This window comes from Pelophylax lessonae, assembly GCF_965119305.1.
Source record: "Pelophylax lessonae genome assembly, chromosome: 3".
NCBI classification, from domain to species: domain Eukaryota; kingdom Metazoa; phylum Chordata; class Amphibia; order Anura; family Ranidae; genus Pelophylax; species Pelophylax lessonae.
This window is the reverse complement of record NC_138770.1, coordinates 436,797,436-436,817,176: the sequence shown is the minus strand read 5'-3', so window position 1 is coordinate 436,817,176 and position 19,741 is coordinate 436,797,436. Positions and strand designations below refer to the sequence as shown.

Here is a 19,741-nt window from a genome sequence, read left to right as displayed (position 1 = left end):
TGGCTGTGGTCCCAGAAAGAAGCCTCTTCTAAAGATGATGCACAAGAAAGCTCGCAAACAGTTTGCTGAAGACAAGCATACTAAGGACATGGATTACTGGAACCATGTCCTGTGGTCTGAGACCAAGATAAACTTATTTGGTTCAGATGGTGTCAAGCGTGTGCAGCGGCAACCAGGTGAGGAGTACAAAGACCAGTGTGTCTTGCCTACAGTCAAGCATGGTGGTGGGATTGTCATGGTCTGGGGCTGCATGAGTGCTGATGGCACTGGGGAGCTACAGTTCATTGAGGGAACCATGAATGCCGACATGTACTGTGACTTACTGAAGCAGAGCATGATCCCCTCCCTTTAGAGACTGGGCAGCGGGGAAGTATTCCAACATGATAAATACCCCAAACACAACTCCAAGACTACCACTGCCTTGCTAAAGAAACTGAGGGTAAAGATGATTGAATGGCCAAGAATGTCTCCAGACCTAAACCCTATTGAGCATCTGTGGGGCATCTTCAAATTGAAGGTGGAGGAGCGCAAGGTCTCTAACATCCACCAGCTCTGTGATGTCGTCATGGAGGAGTGGAAGAGGACTCCAGTGGCAACCTGTGAAGATCTGTTGAACTCCATGCCCAAGAGGGTTAAGGCAGTGCTGGAAAATAATGGTGGCCACAAAAATATTGACACTTTTGGCCCAATTTGGACATTTTGACTTAGGGGTGTACTCACTTTTGTTGTGGTTTAGACACTAATGGCTGTGTGTTGAGTTATTTTGAGGGGACTGCAAATTTACACTGTTATACAAGCTGCAAACTCATTACATTGTAGCAAAGTGTGATTTCTTCAATGTTGTCACATGAAAAGCTAGAATAAAATATTTACAAAAATGTGAGGGGTGTACTCACTTTTGGGAGATATTGTGTGTGTGTGTGTGTGTGTATGTATGTTTATGTGTGTGTGTATATATATATATATATATATATATATATATATATATATACTGTATATGTGTGTGCATTTTTTCTATCTTTCTGTTGTACAAGCTATCAAAACTTCTATATTTACACATCTTTCTGTGTAAGGCTAGGTTCACACTGTTGTGATGGTTGTTGATGCAAGACATCATGTAACCGGCAACCACCGACAGTCTCTTTTGCAGACGTGCAGGGCTACCATTCATTCCTAATGGCATCTGAAAATGCAGCGCATTTTCGGTTGCGTGAAATTTCCATTGTGCCTTTTGTGGCTGCATTTTTTAAAAGGTGCAGGAACTATAATGAATATAAACAAATGAATAGGCTGCTCTACCCACAAAATTGCAAGCCACAGCAAATGCATAGGTGTGAACATAGTGATCCCAGCTAAGCGGGATAGTTAAATTATAAACTCAGTCTAGCGCAAAAGGGTTATCCTGCCATCTAGCATCATGTGAATTCTAGCAGTGAGATCTCCCAGCCATAGGTCCTGCCTCTGCCACTACTTACTTTGGAGTTTCCTATTTACCTTGGCCTCAAGTTTATTCTCCATAAAAAAAAAAAAAAAAAAAAAAAAAAAATGAAATTCACTTGTTTAAAGGTATAGATATAGGCAATAATTGTGTTGTTTAGCTGGAATAATTCTTTCTCTATAGTTCCCTGACTTAAGGGATTGTTTAACGTATATATGACATTTTCAATGTAATGCTTGTTTTCTCTCTTGAGCCGACTGTAAGCCAGTGAATAAGGGGAATGTTGTGAATCACAAAAGCTTTTTCCATTCTTTAGTTGACTGAAAGGTAATAATGTTACCAGTAGTACTTTATGTTCCTTTTAGAGTCGGGATCAGCAAAAATCAATTCTTCTCAAACACTCTTTTGTGTATAACCCTGGTAAACACAGCTATATGTGTACTAAATTATTTTAGTTAATACATTTACAAGTACAAACTGTATAAGTATATTTACATAGATTATATATTAAATTCTAATTCCAATCTCCTCCGGTGTGTTCGTTTACAGTATTGTGTAAGATCACAATAGACTGTTTTTCCTCCAGGATGTACAGTATGTGCTGGTATTGCATAAGCAAGCATGTCTATGTCCTGATCACACTGACACCCTGGAATAAGTGTAATACTGGGTAGGAATTGATTATTTGCTACAATAAAAAGACAAAGATGCCCCCCCCTCCCCCAGTAGCCATTAGTTTAGGTCAGTGTTTCTCAACCTTTTTTCAGTCAAGGCACCCTTTAAAAATGATGGACAGTCTTGAGGCACCCCATTCTAAAATACACACAAGTCCAAGTCGGACACCCAACATTAGAGTTGATTTCATTTTCCAAAGCAAATATACTTTTGCAAACTGCTACTTACTAGTATTCCAATGTTTTTCTTCTCTCTGTTTTTCTCCATCACTCAATCTATTGTCATACCAACGCAGATGGAGAGGGGCAGGGGAGGTGTCAAACAAGGATGCTATGCAGGGGACTGACATTCTCCTTATCAACTGATGATGTCTTTGGTCATTAGGATGCCAGCAGCTAGAAGGTTGTAATGGTGCACAATGAAAACCTGTGGCTTTGTGTAACTAAAAAGGCAGCCTTCATCCATATGCCGGCTTGTGTACAATTTTTTGCCAAGGCACCCCTGTAGAAGCCTCAAGGCACCCCAGGATGCCTGGGCACACAGGTTGAAAAAGGCTGGTCTAGGTCTAAAGGAACCCATAGACATTTCAGACACTCCTTGAACCAGATCAAAACATCTTGTGGTAATAAGCAAATCCCTAGAACTGATTTAGATCACGGCTTGGTTTATATAAAAGCAAACCCAATGAAATGTATCCATAAATCCCTAGAACTGATTTAGATCTCGACTTGGTTTCTATAAAAGCAAAGCCAATGAAATGAATCCATAAATCCCTAGAACTGATTTAGCCCCGTTCACACTGGGGTGACCTGTGAGGCGACCTGGTCGCCTCACAAGTCGCGGTAGGTCGCCTGCCATACAGAAGCTATGGACCCGTTCTAATAGGAGCGACACAAGTCGCTCCGACTTAGAAAAAGGGTCCGGAGCTTCTTTGGGGCGACCCGGAGCGACCTGCATAGACTTCAATGTTATGAAGTCCGTGCCGGCCGCTCCGAGGTCGCGGGGCGAGCAGCGTGCCGCGACCTGTGAGGTCACCCGGCAAAGTCGGGTCGCTGCAATGTTAACGGGGCCTTAGATCACGACTTGGTTTTTTATAAAAACAAACCCAATGAAATGTATCCATAGCCTATTTTTTTTGTTTTTGTTTTAAATAACACAGGAAAGAAATAGAACTGTCAGAGTTTAACTGTTGTCCAGAGCTCGCTTCCTGTCCCAAGGACAACCTTTCACCAGACAGGAAGTGAAGGAAACTCTTCAACAGCAGTATGTACATAAAGATGGCCGTACATGGTTAGCTTTTTTGTTTTTTTTCTTGTTCATCAAGTGGGCAACAAATTTATTCATCCGCACAAAGTTGATTTGAAAGGAAGAAATTCCCCTTCCGGGACGTTTTATACCAACAGAGACACCCGCGGAATAAATTGATAAGCAGCTGCAGCCGCTATTCAAGGAAGGATATTTTTCAACATGTCTCTTTTCATAGGATTGATTTCTGTAAAGTTGGAGACAGCATCGCAATCATCGAAATGCATCCGGTCCCTGCTGGTCAGGCCAAATTTCAATCGGTGTATGGTCAGACTAAGTATTTTTTTTTTAAAGATAAGTAGGGGAAGTTGGAAAACCTTTTTTAATGTTTTCTGTATTTCCTGTTCCAGATTTCTCCTGACTTGCTGGTAAATCGTTGTCTCTGAAGCAGGAAGCGGGGGGGGGGGGGTTGTCAGAGGAGGAGTCGGAGCCCCACATTAAAGTAAAACCTGACAGGGATTCTAATGTTTCTTCACTCTGTACCAAACTAAAAAGTTTTGGCTATACCTCCACTTTAATTTTGCAAATTTATGTGAAAAATTTCCTGGAACCTACTGGAAATGGAACAATTTTAGACAACCTACATACAATTTTTATATATCCTGACAGGTTCTTTTCAATCATAAATGAAGACACACATGTAATATTTAAAGTGTTATAAATACAAGAAAGTGTACTGTGTGTGCATATTTTAGATCATCGTTTCTCAACCAGGGTTCCATGGAGGTTGCTAGGAGTTCCTTGGGCAAGGAGCCAGGTCTGCTTCTCAGATAAGTTCTCACTGACACCAGTAATCTTTTTACCTATCAATAAGAGGGGTATTCTTCCCACTGACCATAACACTAATGTTTAGTGAGCTGTAGGTACAGTTACTATTAAAAGGGGTTCCCCGAGGCCAGAAAGGTATTTCAAGGGTTCCTTCAGGTTAAAAAATGTGAGTATTTTTTGCTCTTTACATATATGTATTGGGAGAAAAGGCAAAGCTAAATGTGTTTTTTGGTTTTAAGGTATAAATTTATGACTTTATTAATGAGTCCAAACAGTCTTGGAAGTATTTGTCCTCCTTGTGTTTGATGTATACAAGATTATCTCTATATCACACAATACCAGCTTGGTTTTCCTCTTTTGATAAATAACTGTAAATGTCATTCTTAATAATCTTGCAAGAATTCAAAGAGTAATGGTCAGGAATTTGTGTTTTTAAGATTTGGAATCCACACTCAAAACAAAACTATGGCCTCCCATTAAAAAGATATGTGCTGCAACTGTGAACTTACAGTTTTCTCTAAGTCCCCCTACAAAGTGCTACAAAAATCTGTTGAGCCTGCCAGTGATGTCCACTAAATGCAGTTTCCTTTGATGCAGTGGCAGCAATGCTACCCTGCTCCTGAATTCAGAGCAGATTTGCAACTCTTACTGCTTGCACTACAGTGGAATGAGAAGATGTTGCTACTAGCATTGTCAATGGAGATTCACAAGCCTGTAGAAGGGATGATAACTACTTCCTTACTGCACCTTTGTTCTATGACAATGTTATAGAGTGTTACCTGCACTGAATGCAAGACATTGTTACAAGTGTACACTGCAGTACTTCTGGCAGGCAAAACACCATTCATATAACACAGAAAAAAGGGAGATTCAGATTATGACAAATGCCCATCTGTGACTGGTTCTATTAAACGTTATGGTAATACTTGAGGAAGCTTCTAAAGGGGCACAGAATGAATTTCTAAGCATGTCTTAGTATCATTTTTAAACAATCAACATCTAATGAAAGATTGAAGAAGATTGTTTTTTTTACAAATGTAAAAATTACTGTTAAACCTGGATTAAAGCCATCATTATCAATGCTGTGTGCTCTAATCTCTTTCTGACCACCTATTTTGATAACATGCGTTTATGTGTAAAATCATGACAGTTTATCACGGAATAGGTGTTTAGCTTGGAAGATCAGATCACTTATCCATAAACCCCAAAATATGTGCATCTTTGCAGTACAGTGTAAATGGGATTTGTATGACAGATGGCTATTGTGTCTACTAAAAAATATTACATAGAAAGCATATTGTACATGCTGAAAATGTGCCTTAGTTTTGAAAACAGTAGTAGGGAAGGGTTAGAATCTCTTTTAGGTTTCTATTCCTGGCAGTGCTTCCACTGCAAAGATCCATTCTCACTATCTATCATGTTGAACTTGGTCACTGGGACAGAAAGGTAGGGAAAACCTAAAATTTTACAGCTGTAACAAGAACAGAAGTGGAAGGGAAATCTTTCAATGTCCCAGTGAAAGCTGTCTAAGAAGGAATTTCCCCACACTTTGGTGAAATACTTTTACAAAACTTTTGACTTATATAAATACAGTATCTCACAAAAGTGAGTACACCCCTCACATTTTTGTAAATATTTTATTATATCTTTTTATGTGACAACACTGAAGAAATAACACTTTACTAAAATGTAAAGTAGTGAGTGTACAGCTTGTATAACCGTGTAAATTTGCTGTACCCTCAAAATAACTCAACACACAGCCATTAATGTCTAAACCGCTGGCAACAAAAGTGAGTTCCACACCTCCATGACGACATCACGTAGCTGGTCGATTAGAGACCTTGCGCTCCTCCACCTTCCGTTTTGAGGATGCCCCACAGATGCTAAAAAGGATTTAGGTCTAGAGACATGCTTGGCCAGTCCACCACCTTTACCCTTAGCTTCTTTAGCAAGACAGTGGTCGACTTGGAGATATGTTTGGGTTCGTTATCATGTTGGAATACTGCCCTGTGGCCCAGCATCTGAAGGGAGGGGATCATGCCCTGCTTCAGTATTTCACAGTACATGTTGGCATTCATGGTTTCCACAATGAACTGAGGCTACCCAGTGAAGGTATCACTCATGCAGACCATGACGCTCCAACCACCATGCATGACTGTAGGCAAGACACACTTGTATTTGTACTCCTCACCTGGTTGCTCCCACACACGCTTGACACCATCTGAACCAGAAAAGTTTAGCTTGGTCTCATCAGACCACAGGACATGGTTGCAGCAATCCATGTCCTTAGTCTGCTTGTCTTCAGCAAACTGTTTGAGGGCTTTCTTGTGCATCATCTTTAGAAGAGGCTTTCTTCTGGAACGACAGCCATGCAGTGTGTGGTGTATGGTCTGAGCACTGTCAGGCTGACCCCCCCCCCTCCCTGTTAACCTCTGCAGTAATGCTGGCAGCACTCATACGTCTATCTCCCAAAGACAACCTCTGGATATGACGCTGAGCACGTACTCTCAACATCTTTGGTGGACCATGGCGAGGCCTGTTCTGAGTGGAACCTGTCCTGTTAAACTGCTGCATGGTCTTGGCCACCGTGCTGCAGCTCAGTTTCAGGGTCTTGGCAATTTTTCTATAGCCTAGGCCATCTTTATGTAGAGCAACAATTCTTTTTTGCAGATCCTCAGAGAGTTCTTTGCCATGAGGTGCCATGTTGAACATCCAGTGACTAGTATGAGAGCGTGAGAGCGATAGGACCAAATGTAACAAACTGGTTATGGGACAGAAAGTGAGAGGAAATCTCCCCAATGGGAGACAGATGGCAAAAAAAAAAAAACTGACAAGGGTATAACCCTCTGTTACTCTATTCAATTGGGAAAAACTGTTTTGCCTTTAGTTACACTTTAACTCCTGAATTAAAGTGTTTGTTCACCAATGCCAGAAGTCTGCCAAGCAAAATAGAGAGAGTTGGAAGCTTTTGGTGTACAAAGAGAACTATGATTTAATTGGTATTGCTGAGTCTTGGCTTCCCTCTTCACATGACTGGGCTAATAATATTCCTGGCTATGCTCTCTTTTGGAGAGGAAGGGTAAAACGGAAAGGTGGTGGTGTCTGTCTCAATGTGAGAAGTGATCTCAAAGCGAGTGTGAAAGAGGACCTTGTTGATGCAGAGTGTGATGGGGCTGAAGTATTAAGGGTTGAACTGCATATGGATGTGTGTGTAGTTCAAAGTTAATCAATGGAGTTTGTTATAGGCCACCCAATGTGAATGAGGAGGTGGAGACTCAATGGTGTACTCCAAGGTTCAGTGTTGGGTGCTTCACTTTAATATATTTATAAATGATATAGGGTCTGGGAATAAAAGATATATTTCAGTGTTTGCAGATGACACCAAGCTATGACATGGAATAACATCCTTACAGGATGTCTCCAACTTACGATTCTCAATTGCATTGGGCAACTATGTGGCAAATGAGGTTTAATGTTGATAAATGTAAAGTTATGCCCTTGGAGGGTAAAAACATGCATGCATCTTACATTCTAGGAAGAGAACAACTGAGGGAGTAAATGGTGGAGAAGGATCTGGGTGTTCTGGTGGACCAAAAACTTAATAATAGCATGCAATGCCAAGCAGTGGTTTCAAAAGGGAAGCAAAGTCCTTTCTTGTATTGAGAGGCATGGGACTGCAGAGAGAGAGATAATTTTGCCCCTGTAAAATTCATTAGTAATAACTCATCTAGAATATGCAGTTCAGTTTTGGGCACCAATTCACAAAAAATGTATTGAGGAACTGGAAAAAGTGCAGCAAAGGGCAACCAAACTGATAAGAGGCATGGAGGAGCTCAGCTATTAGAAAAGATTAGAGGAACTGAATTTATTCTCTCTTGAGAAGAGGACATTAAGGGTAGATATGATCAACATGTATAAATACATAAGTTGACCAGATAGTGAACTTGGTGTTGCATTATTCACTTTAAGGTTATCACAGAAGACAAGGGGGCACTCTGTATATCTAGAGGAAAAGAGATTTAATCTCCAAATATGAAAAGGCTTCTTCACAGTAAGAGCTGTGAAAATGTGGAATAGACTCCTTCAAGAGCTGGTTCTGGTTAGCGCTGTAGATTGTTTTTAAAAAAAAGGCCCGGATTCTTTCCTAAATGTACATAATTTACCTGGATACTAATATTTATAGGTAAAGTTGATCCAGGGAATATATGATTGCCTTTCGGGGATCAGGAAGGAATTTTGTTTTCCCCCACTAGAGCAATTTAATTATGCCTTATTGGGGTTTTTGTTTTTTTGCCTTCCTCTGGACCACCTGTAAATATAGGATTGTGTATAAATAACTGTATAATTTGTTTTTCCCTTCTATTGGTTGAACTGGATGAACTTTCTTCAACCAGACTAAGTATGTAACTATGTAAGGTTAGCCCATTTCTATTCACACTTAGCTTTTCCTTGACAAACGTATGCAGCATTTATAATTTAGGACTGGTACCAAAAGCACACATTCCCTGTACTTAAACAAATCATTACACAGACGACAATGCTAAAAAAAAAAAAAAATCACTTCTGTGAACGCAGTTTAACTTACCATTTGTCAGGCGGTCAAACAGGAAAATGTCAAAATTCCACATTCCCACTTTAGATAGCATATGCTATGAAATAAGACAAAATAGGAATGTACAGCTATTATGCAAGCAAGTCTCTAATATAAAATGGCATACATGCTGTATATATTGTTAGTTATTAGGCTGCACTATATTTTAGGGAACTGGAATCACATAGGTCATATAACTTATTTTGATGTATGAGCTGTTCACTTAGAAAGCCATTGCCTGCTGTAATAGTAATCAAACATTCATGTACATTTAGATTACTCCCATCTGTTGGAAGGGCCATTGGCACATCTATGCTACACAGGCAATTGGTTTTGCTTAACCTCCTGTGGTTGAATGTGAATCTCACAAACTCTTCTCAAATCCTGACAAGACTTTTTAGACCTCATTTGACATAAATAATGTGTGAAAACTGAGGCTGGGAGATGCTATCTTTTCTTTACCCAAAATTGCACCCCAATTCATGTGTTATCTCTAGGTTAAGTGTTTCATTATTCCCTAAATTTCATTTTTTCCAACAAGGGTTTAAACACTCCTATCTAAGAACTCCTTTTAGCTAGCTTATATGAAGAAACTTAAGATTTATAAATGAGCCTTTTATGTAGTAGTAAACTCTCTATATGAACTTGTACCAACAGGTAAGCTTACAATAAGGCTTACCTGTAGGTCCAAATAATATTTCCTAAACTTTCACTGTTTAAGAGGAGGTGTTCACAATTTCAGTACTGGCGTATGCAATACTCTGCATGGAGGGCAAACTGAGTCTGCCATTAATTCAGAGAGCTTTGCACGGATTATGACTCCATCTAGCATGTGCGTGGGATGACGTCATTGTGGCCCGGCAGCTCAAATGGCCAGAGCGCACAAACCTGGAGGGAAGACTGGGTGAAGATGGAGGTCCTGACATCAGTGTTAGCACCCCCCTGGAGGACTTTGATAGGAAAGTCTGCCATAATGTGCCAGTATGTAGTGCAAAGTGTTGGCTGATTTTTTTTTTCCTTGACTTTACTTCTGCTTTAACCAAACAGATATGTAGTGTGCATACAACATAAAGCCTAGCAGCATCCAAATACATTGTTGCACTAATGTATTAACAAGTGACTCATCTGATATACTCAGAAAAGACTAGTAATTACAAATCTAATACACGCTTGCGTTTTTTTATTATTATTGATGATGACAATAGGCTAGGTTTAAAGGTAATGTTTTATATTATGTTCCTTTATGGTAAAACACATTTTAGTTTATATGATCCAAAATACTTTCTTATATTTCTTATTTTCATTTCTCAAGATCAGAAATGACTTCCCTAAAGGAAGCCATCCCTAAATGGGGCCATCCCTAAATGACCCCTTAACCCAGCACAGCAGCCAGAGGGGGTTATATATTTGTTGTGTTTGGCAGGCAGAATCACTGCTGAACCCTACCCATTCAAGTGAATAGGACTTTTCCGCAACTGCTTTGCAACCGCATGCAATGCATATGGTTCTGCCGTGATGGTGTGGACTTCCAGGGTTAAAACAGGCAGTAAAGGAGTCGACATATTACCTCCCAGCCTCCTGACAAAAATCCTCTGAAAAGTGGTCCACTGTTGATAGCTCTTCCATGGGGTGGCAAGGGGGTGCGACAAGTGTAATTAAGCCCTTATTCTGATTTTATGCCCTGTTCACACTTTTGCATTGAAATGCATTTCAGTGCATGAGCACAGCTTAGCCATTGTTTTTAAAGGTGATAGCTCACATCTGTGTGTTGTGTTGACATGCATTAGCCAAAAAGACACAGGTCCATTTTTTTAGTGCGCTTACACTCTGGCCCTATTGATGGCAATGGGAGAGCATGAAAATGCATGTAACAAACAGTCTGTCATGTTTCCAGCGCATGATCATCAGCCCCTCCCATTGCTACCTAAATTTTACTTATCATTTATATGGCTTGACAGAATCCATGTGCAGAAAGCATGAAAATGCACATTAAAAATGCACATAATTCCACTTTAAAGAGTCTCTGTGATTTGACAACTTCGACTCCCATGGAATACCTTTGTAATAATGTGGATAAACAGAGGGGTTATATTTCTACGAAATATACTGTATTGCTTGATGATGACACTAAATTGCCTTATATGATCCGGTGGGAAGCAGGGGGGAGGAATTGGATAGAGCGGAGTGGAACAAGTTGGGACTCTTGAATTCCAAATCCCTGATAAATACTTCCCTGATAGAGGCTAACTATAAAGTCTTCCTAAGGTGGTATATGGTCCCTGTCAGGTTGGCAGCAGCAGTCCGGGGGGCATCGCCGTTGTGCTTCAGGGGCTGCGACCAGTCGGGCACGGTACTACACACTTGGTGGACCTGCCCTAAGGTCTGCCGTTTCTGGATCCGTGTGTATAATTTTATCTACTCACTCACAAACATCAATTTGGTTAAATCCCCTATCCAGGCTCTATTGGGCAAACCGATCGAACAAGCCCCCAAACATACTAAACGCTTGGTCGCATTTATATTTACGGCGGCCAAGGTCGCCATAGCTCGTTCCTGGCGGTCCCCGGTAGTATTATTGGAACTGCTTAAAGCTAAGCTGACCTGGATTGGATGGTAGCCGTCCTTCAGGATAAACTTCTCCTCTTTGAGAAGACCTGGGATCCCTGGATGAGATATTTGGCGGGGCCTCGGTGAGTGGTGAAAATTCCCTTGTTGACTTCTGCTTGAGTTGCCCTCCGCGACTGCTCTGCCCCCCCTGCGGCGGACCTGGACACCGATCCCCCCTATTAACCCTTGACCCCATCTTCTCCCTTCCCTCCCCTTCCCCTTTCCGTTTCTTTCTACTTTCTTTTTCTTCCTCTCCTATCTCTTTCTCTACCCCTCTTTTTCTTTGATGCTCTGTCACCTGACAGACATGATCCCCCGGAGACCTTTCTAAAACTCGTTAGCACCGCTTATTGCGGCCTCATTGTTACCCATTGTAATATTTTGCATTTGACATACCCCTAAGGTCGATTTGATGTCCCGGGGCTGGTTGGGTGGCGGTGGGTTGGGGCTTGGGTGATCGCTCCCCCCCCCCGCTCGGCGCAGTGTGTTCCCTTTTTGGGGCGCCGGGGGGGGGGCAACGGGCCCGGGCCGGACTCGGGTCGCCTCGGTACGGGACATGGTTGGCTATATGTTGCTTAGCGGGATGCTTTATTGTTATGTGTTCCCTTGGGGGCTGCGTCCCTTGCTAACTTTCTTGCACTATGTTGTTGTGTATCCTGACAGATGCTATTCTATTGTTTTCTTATGTATGTTTACCTTGCACTTAAAACAAATAAAAATCTATTGAAATCTAAAAATGCACATAAAAATGCACATGGAAAGGTGTGATGGCTATTAACCATACTATGAAGATTATAAATGCTAGACAGTACTGATCAAAAAGTGTTGTGAGTGAGAAATCTAGTGTACTAATAAGCCTTTAAAAAGGCTTGATTATTGGTACTACGTGTATAAAGGTAGTTTGTTTAAACTTACCCGTGCTTGACCAAGATAATCTTCATCCAATAGGTGCAGGGAGGCTTGAGGCACAATTCCTCGTAGAAGCCTTGATGCATGAAAATATCTCTGAAAGCTCAAAAGTCGCTTTACTTTTTTCTTAGTGCCAATTTCCCCCGAGTGTGCTGTATCTGCAAATTTGTTACACAAGAAAAATAAATCTGATGGAATAGCAAACACCATATTTAAAATTTTGAGCTAATCTGATATTTTAAAATATCTCCATTAAAATTAAATTGATATAATGTAATAGTGTGTTGTTCAAAGCAGGTTACTTCAGAAGAAATAAGCAAAACTATTTGAAAAGAATGTCTAGATTCATTCAAGTCCATTATGGCTATAACTGGTGTGAAACTATTTTAATATACAAATGATTACCAAGCATACAAATCCTTGGCACTTAACAGTACCTAAAAAAAAAAAAAAAGAAATACCACAGTCTCCAGAACAACTAAAGGCTTGTGTATGACAGTCCAAACAAGTACCAAATCCAGTTACTATGCGATGCACTAACACGTACACAAGATACAGATTAAAGTAGTTGTAACCTTAAAAAAAAAAAAAAAAAACAACAACAAAAGATCCTGTTCCTTTGAAGCATGATCAATAGCACAGTATTTGTGCTGTGTAACATGTTCCTTCCTATGTTGTAATATACCTGGTTGATCCTGCCTGTTTCTGTGTCCCCCTGTCTGCGCTGACCAAGGTTTCAGCAACAGATGCAGGACTGTCAATCCAGAAAGCAACTCTGCTCTAAATTCAGGTGCAGTGCAGCATTGTTGCCACACCATCACAGGAAGCCACATTAAATGAACTTCACTGGCAGGCTGAAAAGGTACAGCATTTGAAAAACCTTGAAGGGGGACAAAGAGAAAAAAAAAGTGCAGACGCATTTACAATTAGGTGCTGGAGCATTTTTTGTCTAATAAAAGGAAATAATTCTACTTTAAAATTTGAATAAATAAATAGTGCCGTGCAGTATAAAGCGCTCCAAATGGGATATGTATGAATGCGTGTAATTATCAATATGAACAGGGTGATCAACCTCTGATAAATATGTAAAATAAGTGACAATCAACACATGATTCAAAGTGCTACGTGCAAACGTGATCAGTGAATACATAGATTTATAAAATCAGTGAATAAATATATTGAAGTGAAAAATAAAATCAGTTTAGCACTTTAAATCATGTGTTGATTGTCACTTATTTTACATATTTATCAGAGGTTGATCAGCCTGTCCATATTGATAATTACACGCATTCATACATATCCCATATGGAGCACTTTATACTGCGCGGCACTATTTATTTATTCAATTGCTTACACCTATGAGAGAGTGTTGTGCTCACTGCAGTCTCTAGAAAAATGCTGGACCTGGTTTTCTCGCAGGAACAATATTGTTTTAGTTCTACTTTAAGTATAACCTCTCCGGCACCAATTTTGAGGAAAACTATGATGGGTTTGATCATTTTAATTTTAATATATTTACATTTTTTAAAACTGATTTTATTTATTTTTGTATATATTTTTTTTAATGATGTACTATGATTTACAAATAAAAATTTCTCACAGTGTACACCATGGCATTCTGTTTGCAAAACATGTTTGACCATCTAATTAGGTCCAGCTCTATACTCACATTTAGAGTAATTCATGTATACCTGATTTTAAAGAAAAAGAAAGCATAATTTATAATAAAAATGAAAACATGTAGAGAAAAATGTATATTTCCTTTACAAAAGACTTTGTGTCCTATTGTGAACCTGTACTTCGTGATGAAAATTCTAGGACTAAACCTACACAAAGAATGCAGTAGACGTAATTTGCATGATGTTTTTGATGTAGAGTGGTGCTTTGAAGTAAAATATAATGGATTAAAGTTCATTCAAACATTCCTATCCAACCCTTCTATCTCTGTACATTCCTTAACTGAGATGTTCATGGCAGCAATGTGCACTAACGTTCAGTGCAGAGCAAAATGTTTTTGGGGTAAACATAGCTATTCACATTGATGCTCATTTATTAAGTACTAGATGAACTTGATTTTTCTGTGAAATTTTAAGTGAGTTCAAGGTTTTACTAAAGTGTCAGTGCGTATTGACATAAATATTCTTTGTGGAGAACAGATCTCTCCATGGTGCTTTTTTTCACAAACTGAACCTGGAAGCCCCTAAGTACTGGTGTGCTCTGCTACATATTGGTACAGGTGCCTTGGCCATTCTCAACCATTATTCTCTGGGTCACTAGCACTGATACTTTAAAATAGGTGCCCAAAAAAGTGTATGAGAAACAAAAACATTTTTTGAATTTTAGATGAAGTGGAGTAAGATAGGAACCCCTGTTGTGTCTTTACTGCTATGTAGGGCTCTATTAGGCACCTTTCACACTTGTGCAACTAGTCCTACGACTTGGGACTGCAAAGTTGCATGACAAGTCGTACTCCATGATTTCCAAAGAGTACCGTTCATATCTGTGCGACTTCAAGTCGCAACAACTTCAGAGTAGTCCCTGCACTACTTTGGGCCGATTTTTAATGCGTTTTGCGGTCCAAAGATGTAGGCATTGCTTCAAGTCTGTCAAAATTGCATGCCTTTTAGGTCGCATAAGTGTGAAAGGGGCCTTAGAGAGATTTTCCCTTATTTCCTGTCTAGGTTTTACCAGATAGGAAGAGTGAAAAACATTGCAACAGACAAAGTACAAATATGACAGGGGTTCTAGCCTTCACCTACTTAAAGTATTTTTTTTTTTATCTTTGTCTCTGTTGCTGTTGAAGACTTCCCCTCACTATAAATTGTAGTTTATTGTTATGTACTTAAAAGCAATCATTATTTTCTATTGTTTTTAGATAACTTGCATGCAATATTTGGGTAAAAACTGCACATAATTTTCTTACGCAATTGATGGTACTCACTCGTGGGGTCTGACTAATACTTTGTACGATGGCAGCACAACACTCTTCATTTGCATCACTACTCATTTAGGGTGGAATTTAATCATGAAAGTAGATTACAAAACCATCACTTTAATTTATTAAGGGGCTAGAACATATAATTACATAAAAGCAGATTATTGTGCCAACGTAAGTTTGAAGATAACGCTCAGATTCAATTAAGCTTTTAGACAAAGCGTCAGTGGCTGGCACAACATAAAAGCAGCTCCATTCTAGGATTTTCCAGCAATGACGTCTTCCTTGTTCTGGAGGAACTTTAAGTGTAATGGAAACTATAGCTGTGTTAATCTTCCTCCATTGACAATGATGTATCTAAGGTCAAGCCTTTGCTTTATTTCAGGAGAGTTTTATGAAGCATCTAAATCCAAAAGCAAAGATGTAATGTTTTGCAGCTTACCAACTTGCTAAAGCTGGCCATACATGGATTGTTTTTTTCATTCAACCAGTAGGTTGAAAGAAAAAACTGCCCAGATTGTGTGGATGGGGGAATCATCTCCACTGAGTCATATTCTGACAGTGGCGAGACTTCCCCACCATCAGAATACACAGATCAGTGCTGCCGTCTATAGCCTGCAGTGCTAATCAAGCAAAAAAAGGCAAACCAAAGCCAACCAAGATGGTGATTGAACAGAAGTCGATGGGTGGATCGACTTCTATTCAACCACAGTGGCCACATATGGATCTAAATTTGTCCCGTCGGTGAATTTCAATCCATATATGGCTAGCTTAAACATTTTGGTTCTACTAAATGAGATTTGTAGGCATTTTTAAAGTGTTTCTAAACCCAAAAACAAAAATGCATTAAATTGCGGCTTAAAAGTCCTTTGATGAAGTAAATACACTAGTACTTGTATTGTTACAATAATCTTTTGCCAAATGAAACAGTTCCCTACAGTATATATATCTTGAAATTGTGTATTTAACCCTTCTAATCAGTTTCCAATATAAAGGGTTTAATAAAAGTATATAAAAAATTGTTGACCTAAAGTAGAGCGTAATTGCCTGCACTGCTTCAGTTACCCATACCATACTTTCTGTATTGGTACAATCTTTGGGCTTAAAGCGTTATAGCTTACTGACAGAAACTCATACAAACCATTGAACATGTCCAAAAACTAATTCAGAATTTGTATTTTTTTTTTGCATTCGTCTGTAGACTGAAGTCGTGTTTACAATTGCACCATCGTATACACGAGTACAACAGTGCACAGACATTCCTGTTAATGACAGGCTGTATGGTGCACTTAATCTTCCTGGGTGGAGGAAATATGGCTGCAGTTACGCTTAACGGACTCAGATGGCTCGTATGCAAAAGCCCTGACAGTTTATGACAAGAATTGTTGTTGTTCAGTCGTTTAGTCGTTTTTGACTCTTCGTGACCTCATGGACAATAGCGCGCCAGGCTTCTTTGTCCTCGACTGCCTCCCAGAGCTTGCTTAACTTCATGTTCATTGATTTCGATGATGCTATCTATCCATCTTGTTTTCTATCTATCCATCTTGTTTTCTGTACTCCTCTTCTCCTTTTTTCTTCCATGTTTCTCAGCATTAGGGTCTTTTCAAATTAGTCCTCTCTTCGCATTAGGTGGCCAAAGTATTCGAGTTTCAGCTTCAGGATCTGTCCTTCCAGTGAATATTCAGGGTTGATTTCCTTCTGGAGTGACTGGTTTGATCTTCTTGCCGTCCAAGGGACTTTCAAGAGTCTTCTCCAACACTTTACAAGGTATTGCAGTCGTATTCACGCTTTAGCCAAAGAAAAAAAAAAAAAGAGTACGGTCTGTGACACTTTTTCATAATTGCACTAAAGGTTACATTTTCAGGACAAGCTTTTGAGGTGTTCCTTTCTTTTTAGACTACTTAAACTGAGAAGAAGGGAACACCATGAAAGCTTCTCCTGAAAATGTATCTGTCAGTGCAAATTAAAAAAAAAAAAAAATATCACAGAGACAGTATTAAACTGTTCTGAAACATCCAATTTTTAACAGATTAGTACATTTGCTGCTTTCCAGTTACATAAACATTTCCACTATTTTGTCTAGCTTGAATTGTTTAACTTTACCTGACGTCTCCTCCTTTCCTGCTGTCTTATGTCTCTTCCTTATGCTAGATGTTTACTGGCTGAAACAACAGTGTTGTCCACTTTTTGACTTGCAAGACTGAGCCTCGCTTAAATAAAAAATTATTCTTGTGAGAAATATCTAGCCATAAAAATATAATTGTACCAAAGCTGGCAAAGACTTCAAAGGCCTAAATGTTGGAGCAGGACTTGGGTCGCTTTTGTTTACATTGCAGCACACTCTGTTCTATGCCACAGCCAAAGCACAAAATATTCTTAACTAAAGTCAAACAAAAGACAATTGACTTTTTGATTTATGAAAATTTATATTGAAATAAATACAGAACTGAATCTGGAGAAAAGCTTTGTCCCATTTTTTTTTATCATGTGTAAAATTAAAAAAAAAGTTAAATAGTGTAAAGAGTTATTCCAGTCAACAAGTGAACTGAATAAGTAAACTTCTAATGATATAAAGCCATTATTTTTTTTTTTTAACAGAGAGGGGAATTTATTGGGTAACACAGGTATCTGTGTTTCGTTGGAAAGATTTCCATTCACATTCTGTCCAAGAGACACAACAGGAAGTGAGAGACAATCTCTAAAAAGTCAGGAGAAATCTCCTAAGCCTAGTACACACCATTCGTTTTTTTTTTTTTTTTTGTTCAACCCAGAGGTAGTACTCCAAAAAAAAAAAAATTTGACAGCTCCGGTTAGAGCTACTTTACTAAGAATCAGATGTTAGTACAGCGATCTCCCCCGCTGAGCTGCTGTGCTCTGACAGAGGGATGGGCCCCTCACCAGAACACTCCAGTCAGCGCTCTCAGCCATTGAGTGCTGATCGGGAGCCGGTCAGCTGCTGTTTTTCCAGCATGTACATACGACAGCATGCATTGTTGGACCGGCTGCCATACACAAGCCGAAATGTTGGCTGGTTTTTATTGAACTGGCTGATGTCACCCGACATTTGGCCCGTGTGTATTAGGCTTTAGACTGCTTTAAAGGAACAGTTGTCCTCACTGGAAGATTACCTTTACCTTGTATTTCAAAAACAACTGCAAAATGTTGGATATTTTTAGTGCTTACTGTCCACCTAACAATAATCTTAAAGGCAAAAAGAAAGGATGACTCTATAAATCGGGACACATTTAGCAATAAGAACCTGGCAGAGGTTCTGCCTCTTTCCAACTCTTTCCAACACTTTAAAACAGTTTTCATTTTAGATATGCCCTAATCTGAGTTCTAAATAATCCATCAGTCAGATTACAGACAGATCATCAAATGTAATGTGGGTGAGACATTCCTTATTCTGGAGTCTCTAGATTGAGTAACTTTCTTTTCGTAATACGACGGTATATCACAGATCACATTCAAATTTAAAAAGGTGGCTTGTATGTTTGGAAATGCCTTATTTGTGGTACAGAAATGTACACAGGAAAAAAGTTCTACTAACAAAAAGCAGTTGGATAGACTGGTGTAATACTGCAATATGTGGGCCTAAGCTGAGTAAGCAGTCTGTGTATTGTTAATATGCATTTCAAGTCTTCATTTTCAAGTTTGACAAGGGTTGCATTTTAAAGAGAGAACTCCAGAATAATTTAAAAGGACGATAATAATTAAAAAGGAATTGGTAAAATAACTAAAACATATGTGATTTCACAGGCGTACCTACAATGATATGCAGTACTACAGAACCTGACGCACTAAAATGTGTTTCTGGCCTTTAGAAAGCTATAACATTATTGGGGACTGTTCCATCCAAGCCATGATTTGTCTAAACTGTTACCATTTGGTAGGCAAACTCGGAGAACTGCTTCTTGTACCACCAAGTATGAATGGTGGTGGTGTAAATTCTGTTAATTAAAGCATACGATGAGGAGGGGCTGTAGTAAAGGATGTTTTTTATGAAAGATTTTGGGGAAGTTTAAGAGGACTGTTTGGAATTGAAATGTTTTTTTTTTTTTTTTTTTTTTGTACTGTGTTTTCTATTTTTATAAGTATTTGTTTCATACATATGTTTTTCTATCTGTAGCATTGGAAGGGGCAAAAAATGAATTTTATGATTTTCTTGATTTCTGGGCAAACATATTCTATTATACCACGTAGTTGATTATACATCCTAAAGTTACCTTATGAGGGTAAAAGATATTCCCAATGGCCAGTCATCTGTAATAGAAAAGTGGGGCTGAGCTTAACAGCATGGGGTAAACCCTAGAAAACAAACTAGACCCTAATCCAGCATGCAGCCTAGGTGGCTAGGAGAAGGGAGGGCAGCGAGTGGGCAGCATACAAGTAGGTGTACCACAGTGGGCAACATGCCATTCAACATTCAAAGATTACCTTGCAAGGGGGACAGTAAAACCTCTCCCATCTGAAAGGCACCTTGTCCTAATGCTGAGGGGAAAAAGGTTTCTAC

At 39.4% G+C, this 19,741-nt stretch overlaps 1 protein-coding gene across 2 annotated transcripts in view; it reads right to left on the bottom strand.

Moving 5' to 3' along the window:
• Positions 1-19,741, bottom strand: part of PDE7B (phosphodiesterase 7B) — a 466,602-nt gene that overhangs the window by 34,301 nt on the left and 412,560 nt on the right. For both annotated transcript variants that reach the window (XM_082249720.1, XM_082249719.1), the window contains 2 exons: positions 12,300-12,451; positions 8,772-8,835 (listed from right to left, as the gene is read on the bottom strand). In XM_082249720.1, the coding sequence (XP_082105846.1) occupies positions 8,772-8,835; positions 12,300-12,451 (216 nt within the window). The remainder of the gene's footprint in view (positions 1-8,771; positions 8,836-12,299; positions 12,452-19,741) is intronic.